Raw genomic sequence first — 13,206 nt, 5'->3', positions numbered from 1 at the left:
TTTTGTATTTGTGTTTCAGTTTCAAGATGGATGCCAGTGCAAATTTGTAAGCAACAAACATTTTGTTTCTATTATTTCAGGGTCGTCCAGGTATTAAAGATGGTTTTTCTTGCTTACTACTGAAAACCTGGTAAGTTAATTGCATAGTGTTGATACTCATTTGATGCAGAAAAAGGTGCCTAACACTTTTATGTCAGTTGTAGCTTCACTGCTCATTGTTGTCCACTGCACCTTGCCGTCTTCTTTTCCACAACCCCCAGTTCACTTACACCTTTCGGTTTTCACATTGAGCAGGGGCATTCTTAGCTAAGTGTATTCTCCAGGAAAATAATAGCAACTACTCAAGTGGTTTGCAGTCAGCTTATTTTCATTCCTATTTAGGTTATTACAGTTCCTTTCACTCGCGGTGTTCTCTTGGGTGAATCTACACTCCCCCCCTGTCTGATTGCCCTTTAAAGGGGTCATTTATTAGATACTTGCAGGCCTCATCCCTAAATACTTGTAATCTCCAATGGGCCTATCTGGAATGTGAGTCCCTGGCACTCCTGTTGTTGCATAGTGCATCCAAAACACCCAGAAGTAAGGGGACAGACGTGGTAGAGGATGTGGTGTAGTCCTCCGCGTTCTTTATGCGCTAGTCTGCCCTTGGGAAGTCTGTCCCAGTCGATGTTGGGTTTTCTCCAGTGAGGTTGTAGAAAAGATGCACCTGAGAGACCCTTGATGCCTGTAATTACTTAAAAAATAATATACTCACCTTTTCGCCATTGATGGCTGCATTTCTGTTTAAGTTGATATGGTGCATGCACACAAAGACAGTTGGATATATACTCACCGTCCAGTGCTGCTAATCCATGAACTTTGTGGATGGTGATATTCATACTCTGCACAAGAAGGAAAATACTATAATTTTTTGCTATGACACTAAGAACAGTGATGGAGAGCTAATTCTATTATTTTGGTTAAGATTTGTTTTCGGTGAATCTTGAGACTTAACTCAGTCACATTTCATATGGAATTGTTTTACAAACATTGACAGAATTATGTTATTCCGTTTCACTTTTGCCTTAAAACTTTTTGCCTTTTGTTTTTTAGGTAACAATTTGGTGCCGTAGGGATATATTAGTAGATGTGATATTCTGGTTCCTTACTTGCTCGGCCTCCTGTAACTGTTTCATTCTCTCAGGAATTTTACTGTATCCTCAGGGATTCTAGCCACTAGATTTAAAGTGGGAAAGTAGGAGGTACTAGGCAAAAACATAAACGTACAGTTATGTTATATGTATATCCATGTTCACATTTGAAAAGGTGAAGGTCTTAAATCCTCATTACATTCTTATAGATGTACCACGACACTAGAACACTGAAAGAATCTGCAGAGCAGAGAACGGATGCAGCCACCTTGAAGGGACACTAAGGCGGTCATTACGATGTCAGGCGGAATCACTTCCACCCCACACCGATTCGGTCATGAGACCGACCGACCGACACCCCATTAGGATGCGACCGAACATGGCTATATTTCACTATGGGAGCATGCATTATGGCCATAAACTGGCCGTAATGCATGCTCCAATAGTGAAATGGGAGGTGTGGTTCAGCCCTGCACCCTGTGGCATGGACCTCAAGATGCCTGCCACAAGGTGCAGGGATCAACAGTGGGCCACCATTGGTGGCCCCGCGGCCTCCAACCGGAGGCCTTGCACCAAGGGGCCCCCAAAGACGCTTTCGGACATGGCTTCTATGTCGGACAGACTGGCATGGACACCATGTCGGAAACTGTCATCATAATCTCAAGGGCGGAAAGGCCTGTCCTTGAGGTTACTACCCGGGTTCCGACTGTCAGATGGGCTCTCCGAGCCCATCAGATGTCACCCAGAATGACCGGTCGGTTTCCTTTCCAACCACCTCCATTGTAATGAGGCAGTCAGAAAGGAAACCGAGCGGTGCATTACGACGCAGCCATAAATGCTCCGACCATTGGTCTGAGCCTTTACAAGCTGCATCGTAATTCGCCCCTAAGATGCAATATGTTTTCTTTTCTCCACTGCCCCTTTCCCCTAGGTGGTGTTATCATCTGGAGTTGTCATATCTTGGTTGGTTGCAGGGCTTTGATGGCATAGGGAATCAGCTTCTGATATTCACATCTCTCTCCCACAAGATTGCACAGCCACAGCAGAATCGGTTGTGCCTTGACGTTACAGTAGCCCAGTATTCCCTCTGGTCAATATATTTTCCCTTGAACTCCACTTCAAATCAGGCAAAATCTTTAGGTGAAAATACGTCCAAAAAGGAAAATTAAGGGGAAGGGTTGGATCTGGTAAATTACATTTCCCCCACTTATTTGTCCTTTCTTAGTGGGCCTACAGGACCCAACTCATAAAGACATGGTGTTTCTGACACCACAATTAACTTAGCAGCCAGTAACTGTAACTGTGTTGTTCGCATTTTCCATCCCCATTAATAGGGTATCTTTATGGAGGACCTTGGTATTCACTGAAAGTTGTTGTTCTCTTGCTAATTTGTTTGCTGTGGTGGAACTATTCTCTATGATTAAATGGAAATAAACCTGGACAATATTGACTTTATGAGCAGGAGCTTGGATGACTGGGGGAGTGGGTGGTCTCATTTGGAGACTTTTGTAGGGCAGACACTCTATATTCACAAAATATGTTGCTTTTCACTGTAAGTTACTACTGAGGGATACTTCAAGGATTTCTCCTTCATTCAGTGCAATGTGAATGAGTATGCGGCACAAAAGTATGTATTGGGATGTCATCTGCAAAGGTAGATCAAAATGAGTTTGAATGATCTTCCTTCATTATTCAAAAGTAGATCCCAAATGCTAACAGCACTGTCTGAAATGGAGGAGACCATATTTCAGGTAGTCCACAGCAGTGGACAAGATATTCTGCTTCAACACCAGTCACCTTTATTGCAAATTCACATTTGAGATAAAATAAGTGTGGTGTCAGATACTAATAAAATGTTGGCCTCTCCTTAGAGAATTTCCTTCTGCTGGGTAATGGGATACTTAAATATCCATGCTCACTAAGGGCCGAACGTATGACCATTGTCGTTAGAGACTCGCAAATTGCGAGTGCAATGTGCGAGCCGCTAATGCCGATGTACAACAATGTCGGAGACACTGTTTGCGACTGCCAATGGGTTTGCAAATTGCATGCATCATGAATATTCATGAGGCACTCACAATTTGCAACCCCATTGGGAATGGCTGGCCCTCCCAGGTATGGTGGCCTGATGGGCTCAGCAGACCTCCATGGCTGGGACTGCTTTTAAATATAGCAGTTTTTTTTAAATGCAGCTCGTTTTCCTTAAAGGAAAGCGGGATGCATTTAAAAAAAGAAAAATGAAATGTTTTTGTTTCATTTATTAAGGGCAGGTTTTAGAGCCAGTCACAGAGGGGAAGGGGCCGCCTGGGGACCCCTTCCCACTTGCGAGTGGTTTACCTCCCTTCTGTGAAGGGTGGTAAACTGCGACTGTGGTCTCAAAACAGTCATACATGACATTTGGGGTCGCTATTAGGAAGGGAATGCCCCTTCCTAATAGAGAGTCGCAAATCCTATTTAGCGAGTCACAAATAAATTGTGACTCGCTAAATAGGGTTTGTACATGGCCCTGTAGGGTTTTGCATGCGCAAACGGGTCGCAAACCCGTTTGCGCATGCAAAAACGGGTCGTACATCTGGCCCATATGATTGCCATTTTTAAATAATCACCTATAGATAACCATGCAGTGCTTTCCACATGCCCTTCCATCATAGGCCTCTTTGCTCTGTATGTATCTAGTGTTTCCATTGCAATAACCTAGCAAAAGGCAGTGGAGCACTGTACAAGGTTAATGACAAGCATGAAGTCATTGAGTGCTACGAATGGTAGCTGGGTTATAGGCAGTTAATACATTGAGATGTAAGGTTCTTTAAATAAGTGAGTCTTCAACTCTTTCCTAAATTGGAGCAAAATTGGGCCAGTCCTAATATAAATGGGTATGTCGTTCTAGATCCTTGGCATATAGATGGAAATGGCGTGCTTTCTTGTTTTTTCTTTTTTGCATGTGTTTGTCTGCAGTCTGATGGTGTCCTAGCTGTGATTGTGCCACGAGCCACAAGAGATTGTGAGGTGGTCTGCTAGGTAAGCGTGAGTGCTGGTGCTGATGGCTTTACAAATTATGCAGCTGGTTTTGAAGAGCGTGCGGGTAGAAAGGGGAGCCAATGGCATTCCATCAGGTTAGGGATCATATTTCTTTCAAGCATTGGATTGAATGCCCTTAAGATGGGTTCTAGTGTGGAAACTGGGCAGCCAAGAGCATAGTGCTACAACCATTCAGATCATAGAGTAAGAGAGTTTGCACAGCAGTTCTGAAGTTCATTTCTGACAAAAACACTTTCACTTTCTTCAGACTAGAAAGCTGGTATCAGAACATCTTTGCTTTTTTGGCAATGTGTTCCATGAGGGGGCGGTGTCCAGTGTGAATCCAAGTTGCTTGATATTTGGTGAAAGTTAGGGTTCGAAGCTCTGGGGGCCCAATGTCCCTAAAATTACAGCTCCTTGGTACACCCATGAGTTGGGTAGATCAGGGATGGAGTTAACCTCAGTTTGATGAGGAAATGTGTCCCAGAGACAAGGTACAAAACAGCAGTTCACAATGCAGTCAAATAAAGAAAGGATCAACTCAAAAAGTGAGTTCTAGAGCAAAATTTAGAAAAACCATGACAGTTTATGACACAATTCAAAAGGGTACTATACAGAATTAGTAAAGTGCAGATGCTGCAAATCTCATTGAAATGCATACAATTTGTGTCATTAAGGTTCTCATTAATAGGAACAATGCTGAATACCAAGAAAATCAATAATAGTATAAGTCTCAATTGTGCAGCAAAATTAGTAAGAATTCGTGCAACATCTCTAGTAGAGACTCTAAAATCTGACTCACTCCCAAGTTCAGGGGTTTATATAGCCAGTTTTTCCATAGAGGAGCATTAGAACTGCAAAGTCCCAGTGGTGTGAGCAAAGAAATACATTTTCAACAAATCAAATAAATATTAATTCAGCCCCTCTGACGTAATGTCGTCCGGGGTGTCAGAAGAAGCTAGTTACATAAACATTAGTGAACCATTGTGGATTAATGCCTTAATGTGCGCAAGCTGAACGTGCTCAGAAAAATGTTGACAGTAGGCTGGAGAACAGTTTCATTCAGAAATAAACAAAACCACATCTTGCTTGACTATGTGCAGCAGAAAGTAAACATAGACTAAAAACAAGCATTTGCAGTGGAATAGGTCTTGCATTTATAAGAGTTTGAGCTATTAGCATTGTGAATGACAATGCCTTTTATTTATGTGTTTTTTTAAAAACAGATAAATGAAAGCCACAGTTTACAATTGACAATGACACAAGCCAATGAAAAGAGTGGGCAGAGCTTCACATCCATACCTTAATACAGCATGTCATGCAGAGCAGCGCATGTGCTGCCCAGGCTCGACCTAAAAATGTGAGGAATGCTTTGTGTGCGCATGTCTGCTTGTTCTTGTGCCTGTGTATGCGTGTGCACTCATGAGCAAGATAATGTATGACGGTTGTGCCTAATACAAACAAATAGGAACTGAAGCTGCAAATATCACAAAACGCAGAAACTAAAGCATAACATATTATTTGGCCTTCATTTCATTTTTTGTAAGGAGTTTACCAGCTTATGTTAATACATTTATCATGTGTTTTGGTATGGGCTGAAACTGCTTAACTCACTATTTTTGCTATTCTGAAGTCTTTCACTAGATGCATGGAGGTGGCTCACCCTTAACTCAATGGTGCTGCTGCTGGGAGGGCGTGGCTGCACTCAAGGTTAAGAGGCTCCTTCTCTTCTGGGTTGGGGCCTCTTCCCAGAAGGTCTTCACAACCCTCTATAGCATATCTAAAGTAAAACCATTCTCCACTACACTCTGCATTGAAGGGTTGGGCCCTGAAAGGCAGTCTTTCTCACATTATTCAGTGTCTAGCTACATCCTCTTGGAACATTTTGGTCGACCCCTGCAGGGTGCTTTTAAATTCAGAGAACCAGAGATGCATTTTTAGTCAATTTTAATAAACCAACTCATTATAATGTCAGTTATGTTGTAAGATCATAACAATCTCTGATACAATCAGTGCATCTGGCTAACTCGAATGCTTTTCTGTCGTGAGGATACATATGATTCTACATCTGGTGCAAAAATAACTTCTTTTATCACACTATCTATGCTTGGTATACAATGAGGGCCTCAAATAATTCACATTTATATATATTGTCTACAGAATGTCACTGGATAGGAACTGTCACAAACAGAAATTACAATAACTCTTCACTTGGAATTAACCATAAAAGAACAAAGGCTCTCTTCAAACAGACCGGAGTTGTACACATTATCAACGCGGCGCTTCTCAGAATTTAATGGTTTGTAAAAACAATTCCCTGTACATAATGTTGATGTATTAAAAGTACCAATGTCAATACACCGTGTTGGCCCAGTCCATCTAAATACACAGAGTTAGGCCAAAGTCACACAGTGTTGTAGCAATATCACAAGGAGCAGGCCTTGTAATAGATATTATCTAGTGCACAGGTATTACCTAGTGAAAATTAAACATTTTGGCAGAGCAGTTATGTGTGAGTGTGTACGTTGAAGCTGTTCTGTAGGGACTGCCCCTGTCACCCCCTCCATGGTAGTAACCGTAGGTGGAAGGAACATGACACCTCACAACAACAGATCCTATTGCATACATGGCAATATTGAGGGTATACTTAAGGATAGTTTTAGAAATGACAAGTTTCAATAATTTTATTTTCCAGTTAGCTTTCATCAGAAGGAAGAGAAAGTTATGAGAACGTTAAAATATAATTTGAAGCTAACAACCTCCCACCTACATCATTAGTTTTGCCATTAGGAATGTAGTGCTGCTTTCTGTAAGCAAACCCTTATCTTTTCATAGGCTGTTCCCAGTGCTTAAAATTGAAAAATAGAAGTGCAGGTACTCTCTAATTAAAAGTATTACATTTCTCTTGAGAAGTGCCGGTACTCTCTTGGTCAAAATAAAAAAGTACCGGTACTCAGTACCGGACAGTAGCGGCCCATTTAAAGCACTGGCTGTGCCTCTATGGGGAGAAAAGCACTGGGCAGAGATCTGATATGACTGAGCCAAGATCAGACAGGACTGAGCCAACACCCCACAGGACTGGACCAGATATCATCCAGTACTGGCCTATATCACAGCAATGGCTCACGATCAGGCCAGGATGGCTTAAGATCACACAGTACTGAGCCAAGAACACACATTACTGGCCAAAGATTACACACTGAGTTATGGTCACACAGTACTGAACCAATATCAGACACTCCTTGGCCAAATGCAACTAGTTGATGGCCCAAGATCAGGCGATGCTGAATCAACATCACGTAGAGCTTAACCAAGATCACACACTGGAGACTAAAAGAACAGTCAAAATCATGCATGACTGAGTCAAGGTCTCAAAGCACTGAGTCAGTCCAACATAGTGTGGCTCCCTCTTGCCTCTCACTGGCCCAATTTTATTCAACACCAGCGCAAGATCATACATCCCTTGCTTAACGCACAACATCGGCACAGAATCAAACACTGCTGGTCCATGATCAAACTGCGAGAGCCCAACATCAAACAGTACTTGGCCAAGGGCATGACACTGAGCAGATCTTTATAAACAGTTCTAAACCTCGTAAATTTGCACTAGAAATCCTGTGGCATAAAAAGCTTAGTCGAAACATAACATGTCCCTTTAAATGCAATGGCCGGCTTACACATTTGAGAGGGTCATAGTAGAAGACAGGTTATTAATTGTCTATATATGCCTTGCCCACAGTGCAGAAAGAATTTGCACATATAGGAAATTTGAGACTATCAACAATGGAAAATGAATACTTGACAGTTGGCAGTAGTGTCCTTATATAATCATGTCCCGCCCCCAGCTCCGCCCCTTTGCCCCAACCTTTAACTTAATTTGATGAGTACCTGCACTTATCTTCCCCATTTAACGCGTTAGGGCTTTAATTGGGCTGAATCTTGCTGCTGCTGACTAAAAAGCAGGTGCTGAGACAGGTCCCTATCGGGCTCTCTATTTTTGCCCTCACCTTCAGGATGAAAACAGAAATATTAACTCTGAAGCAGTACTACCCTTCACTGTTTTTGATGTAACTTCAAAGAAACTCGCTATAGTTCTTTCACAGTCTCATCATTTTAGAACTGAAGCATTTTCAATATGCTATACTACGAAGCCATGGTTATTGCTTATTTATGTTATGCAACTAACAACCATTCACAATGCCAATAGTACTGGTGTGTTGTAAGTATAATGTTACTTGCCGTATTATATATCTGAATGTAATGACAGAAGTAGCAAAATACCAGTCAGGTGGTACACTAAGCTACGCATAGATTTTCAGCTTATGTGCTTTTTAGCAACACCCTTAATTACATCGGTCACGCCCCTTTGAGAGACCCCACAGTTTTTTCATCCCAATTAAAGCCCTGACTGCACGTAACTTCTAAATGCATCAGCATTAATAAAGCTTGACTAATGCATATTTTTCCAGATGTATTCTGTAGAGTTCTAACAAGTTGTAGATGTAATTTCACGTTTAAGGCTAACATGTTATAGCTATGAAAGATGTCACGTGACCTTGTGTCCTTTGAGAGAAGAATATAGTATCCCTATTGCAGTCTGGTAGTAGTAGTTTTGCTTTTAGGCATTATAAAACCACTCTCTGCTACTGTTATTGGCATTTCTGTACATTTACAGCCTCCCAGCGCACTTGACGGCAAATAAAAAAAAATATACAGTTTTCAAATTATAAAATGGCGCTTTGTAAATCAACATAGCGCTCTAAAGTTGCTTCCGGGCTGATTAACGGTGCTATGGAAAACGATACTATGATGCTGCAGAGTCTGGCCTGTTTCCTTGTCCGAAACGTCTCCCATAAGTTAAAACAGAAAGAGCGTCAACCTCCGGTCCGGGGGTGGGGTAGAGAATAGGGGGGAGCACTTACCATCTGGACCACTTTGAGCATCACCTGCACTGTCTGCAGTTAGCCCCTGTCTATGGTGCCGGAGTCCTCTGACACCGTCACGGTGCTAACGCTGGTCTGGACAATGTGCACACTCATGGCTGGTCCTGGGGTATCTGGTGCTTCAGCAACCTGTCCTTTCACTAATGCTACCCCCATCCCTCTCTACAACAGCTGCCGACCCCTCCGGCACCTTTACCCTCACATTCACTTTAGCTTTCACACAAACCCTGTGCACCCTCTCTTGAGACATCGACCAGCCCTCGCCTTCCTGACCCTCTCAGCCATTCCTCTCTTCCTCTGCCACTCTACTGGTACCCCACAGCCCACTTCCCCTTTTATTACACTCCGTCTTTGCCCTCCACTTCCTTAGCACTTGGCTAATAGCATCACTCCACCCATCTTTCTAAGGTGTGTATCCCACATTTTTCAGTGCTGCACAGCACCTGTACTCCGTACACATCTGGGTCTCTTTACAGTAGAAAGGAATTTGTTACTCTGCGTTCATAGTATGTTAGTTCTCCCCCAACATTAGTTCAAAGTTCAGCTTGGGCTCCTTCCCCAAAAATATTTGCAATGCGATAGGTCTCGCATTTAAATACGAGACCTATGGCCAGGCCAAAATGGGACCCCAAATCAGCCCTGGCAAACTGCTCGGCCGGCCCCTGGGTGGGGAAAGTGGGGTGCGACCAAGCTGTTTGCTAGAGTCAGTTTCGGACGGTTTTGTTACATAGGACCGATAGTGTCGACCCCCAGTAACAAAAACGCCCCCCCACCCAGGGGCCAAAGATCAGCCCCCACCCTTGCGGCCCACCGGGGAAACGCCCGGTGTCCGCTATGGCCATTCTGGCTCTGTCTGTGGCATTGCAAATAAACGGCCACCATTGTGTCAGCTGCATCGAAAGTGAAAGCGGGCATGGGCCACTGTATGTAAGCAAAGCAAGTCATCATGCCTAATGTATGAGAAACTCAATAAAGAAAATAGTACACGTACCGTGTAACAATGAAGTAAAGGGGCAAGTAGCTATGGGAGGTTGCAAATGAAGACAAGGCCGTACTAAGGAGGGACTAACAAGCCTATTTAGGAATCAGAAGCCAGCATTTACTAAGGAAAAAGACACAAGCCAATGAAAAATATGGGTGGGGGAGTGTGCAGGGCTTCTCCCTGTAATGTACTACAACCGATCATCGCCAGAGCAGTGCTTGTGCACTGGCTCAGGCTCGACCTAATGATGCTATTGCATTTTAGAAAAGAAGGCTTTGATGCCTGATTAGCATAAGCCAGGAAAACACGCTTTAACAGGTCATAGCAAAACTGTTTCAACTGCATTCGCTTTCTGTCAATGTACACCTGTGAATTCAAGTGTAAATTAATTGTACAACAGACCATTAATAATGACCACTTGGAGTAAAAATGCATAAACGCGTCATCAGATTTATCAAGGTTCACATAATTGAGCTAGGTTTGTACTGTTTCTTGTTTGTGGTTCTTGCAGAAAACAGCATATCTGTCTTGCTCTACTCATATGTGTAGCACTGCAGTTCAATACATACTATTTCTTATTAACAGATGACAGGTTTCCTGCACACAGCTCAGTTAAATAGCGGGGTCTGAGAGTTTGGAGGTTGGGGGCAGGTCGTCCTGGTCAGAATCCATTTAGAGCCAGTGTTGGTGCATGGGAGGTTTGCAATAGGTCTTATGAGTGCAAATTCTCTTTGGAACTCACAAAAGGTGTTTTCACAGTCATAAAAGGATTTAGTCACTCAAAGGTTTTCGTATGAATAAGTAAATCTATTCAAAGGGCAGGGTTTAGGCATTCTTGGTCTGGAAAGGTTGTGAACACTCATAAATTTAAACATTAATCGATGTTTACAATCTCCACTTCTGTCCCTTCTTGGAACAAGTTAGACATTTACTCTAACCAAGGGCAGGAAGAACAGTTTAGAAGAGTGTTAGTGATAAGAAGCTTGGTTGTAGCAGAAGGGGTTTCTCCATTAGAAACATATTTTCCTTGTGTAGAAATGTGCAAATCCAATTATACAGCAGATGTTCTCATCGACATATATACAAATGTATACTTGCTCCTGTGAAAATAGAATTCACAAATATATTCTGTGAGTTTTCCTGAAGGCCTGCATCGTTCACAGGTTTAAATTACAACTTTTGGATATTTTTACATTTACTGAAAGTTACAGGTTTGCAACTCCGTATTTGGCAGATTTATTTTTAAAATAATTCTGTCCTTTCACTCCTTCCATATACCTATCCTCACTTTCACTCATCCCATCCATCCACCCTCCCTTTCACCCCAGTCACCCATCCTTTCACTCACTCACTCACCCATCCATCCTTTCTCTAATCCATCCACACTTTCACTCATCTATCCATCCTTTCATCACCCATCCACCTTCCCTTTCGCTCATCCTTCCACCTATTCTTTCACTCACTCACTCATCATCCTTTTATTCATATCTCCACCATCCCTTTCACTCACTCATCAATCCACCCTTTCCGTCACTCATCCATGCATCCTTCCTTTCACTCTCTCATTTAACTTGGTCTAAAAAGTTACAGACAGATCTGGAGTTTTGTTTTGGAACATATAGTTAAGCGTACCAGTTAAACAAACAACATATGTACTCCGTCCCTTAAGGATGGGCCTATTCTCATTCTAAATGTGTTTTTCTTTTGTAAGACCCCCTATCTGGGGTATAGAATGGTTCTGTGCATAGCACAAGTCGGTTTACATGAGGGTAGATGGCGTCCACCCACTGTTTTCAAAGGGTGGACGCCGTGCACCCAGCCAAGAAGTTGGCCCCCAATAAAATATTCTGAATTTGTCCCAGTGCAGGTTTCAGACACGGGAAACTTTCAGCAGAGCCTACACGTGTCTGCTTTAGTTCTGAGCAGCAACATGCAGGTGGGAAGGGTGTTTTCTTATTTCAAAGTCCAGTTGGCCCAAAACAAAGGGTGAAGTTAAGGTTCCATCACTGCCCTGCCAAGCACCACGCATCAGGGATTAGACTGATGCCCTTTAGTGCTGGTGTCCTCATCACCGCACTAAAATGCATTAGTCACATCATTATAGCGCTACTGACCACTGCAGGAGGCGTCTCTAGGAGCTCAGCTGCACAGCATTGATCGATCGCGCTGTGCTAGTAGAGTGTGCTGTCTCACTTATTTTAATGTTTACACACTGCAGTGAATAATAACTTAACTCCGGTGCCTTATCGACGAAGCAGATAATCAATCCAAGGCTCCGTCATTACCAATTCTGGACGTGGTAGACAGTCCCCCACGTGGATCCAGACTGTGGGGGGTGTGGGGGGGGCGTCCCCTTGTCTGGTGCTGTTTTGTAAGAAGGCTCCACTGTAGGGTCTGATTGACCAGAGTCAGACAGGTAGGGGACAGGCAGCAGCTTTATTTTACCTTACCGTGCCCGCCTTAGCAGCACATTAAGTCCATGGGCTGCCTGCACCAGTGACTGCGGCCTCGGTGCTTCTGAAAGGCCACAGGGCATGGGTAAAGGCAGTCACGTGTCAGACGGGCACAGTTCACATGATAATCCGGTAGAGCGGTGGAGACGTCAATCTTAGAGGCCAGGAGTGTATTGTTCCTCTAAAAGATCAGCAGTGGCAGGGTGGCCTCGGAGAAATACTACGCCTTTTCGAGCTCCATACAGCCTAGCCTGTCTTTGATCTGGAGATCTTTCGACGGTTTGATACATCTAGGATGCATGGCTTTGCTAAAACCGTTTTATAAAGGAGTCAGACCCACCGCCCCATAGGCTGATCTAGAAATTGTCCGCCTTCACCCGGGGCCGACTTAAGGCAATGGTCCTGGAGGCAAGGACAGATGTCAAGTGTTGAGATCATGGCTTACTCTCAAGCAAGGGAGTAGCCAGAAAATTAAAGCACCCCCACTTATAACCAAAGCCCTTATGGCACCAAACAAATGAAGCAACTCATCGTCACCCTCCCCAGAAGAGCTCTCTAGTCTCTTCCATCTAAGCATCAATCCATTCATCCTTCCATCCACCTGCTGATATCCACAATTTCACCTTTACATTCTGTCATCTATTCTTTCTTTCATCTATCATACAATCTTTCACGGTTCC

General features: G+C 43.3%; 1 protein-coding gene across 2 annotated transcripts in view; it reads left to right on the top strand.

The window, feature by feature from the left end:
- LOC146785315 (alpha-1,4-N-acetylglucosaminyltransferase-like) overlaps positions 1-13,206 on the top strand; it is a 273,866-nt gene that overhangs the window by 92,154 nt on the left and 168,506 nt on the right. Inside the window, exons 2-3 of one of the 2 annotated variants that reach the window (XM_085634294.1) lie at positions 81-130; positions 6,309-6,447. In XM_085634294.1, the coding sequence (XP_085490420.1) occupies positions 6,445-6,447 (3 nt within the window). In that variant the 5' untranslated portion in view covers positions 81-130; positions 6,309-6,444. The remainder of the gene's footprint in view (positions 1-80; positions 131-6,308; positions 6,448-13,206) is intronic. The other variant, XM_085634293.1, reaches the window with a different exon arrangement.

The sequence above is a fragment of the Triturus cristatus genome, chromosome 11 (genome assembly GCF_964204655.1).
Source record: "Triturus cristatus chromosome 11, aTriCri1.1, whole genome shotgun sequence".
NCBI lineage: Eukaryota > Metazoa > Chordata > Amphibia > Caudata > Salamandridae > Triturus > Triturus cristatus.
The sequence above is the reverse complement of the archived record's forward strand: the minus strand, read 5'-3'. Positions and strand labels throughout refer to the sequence as shown.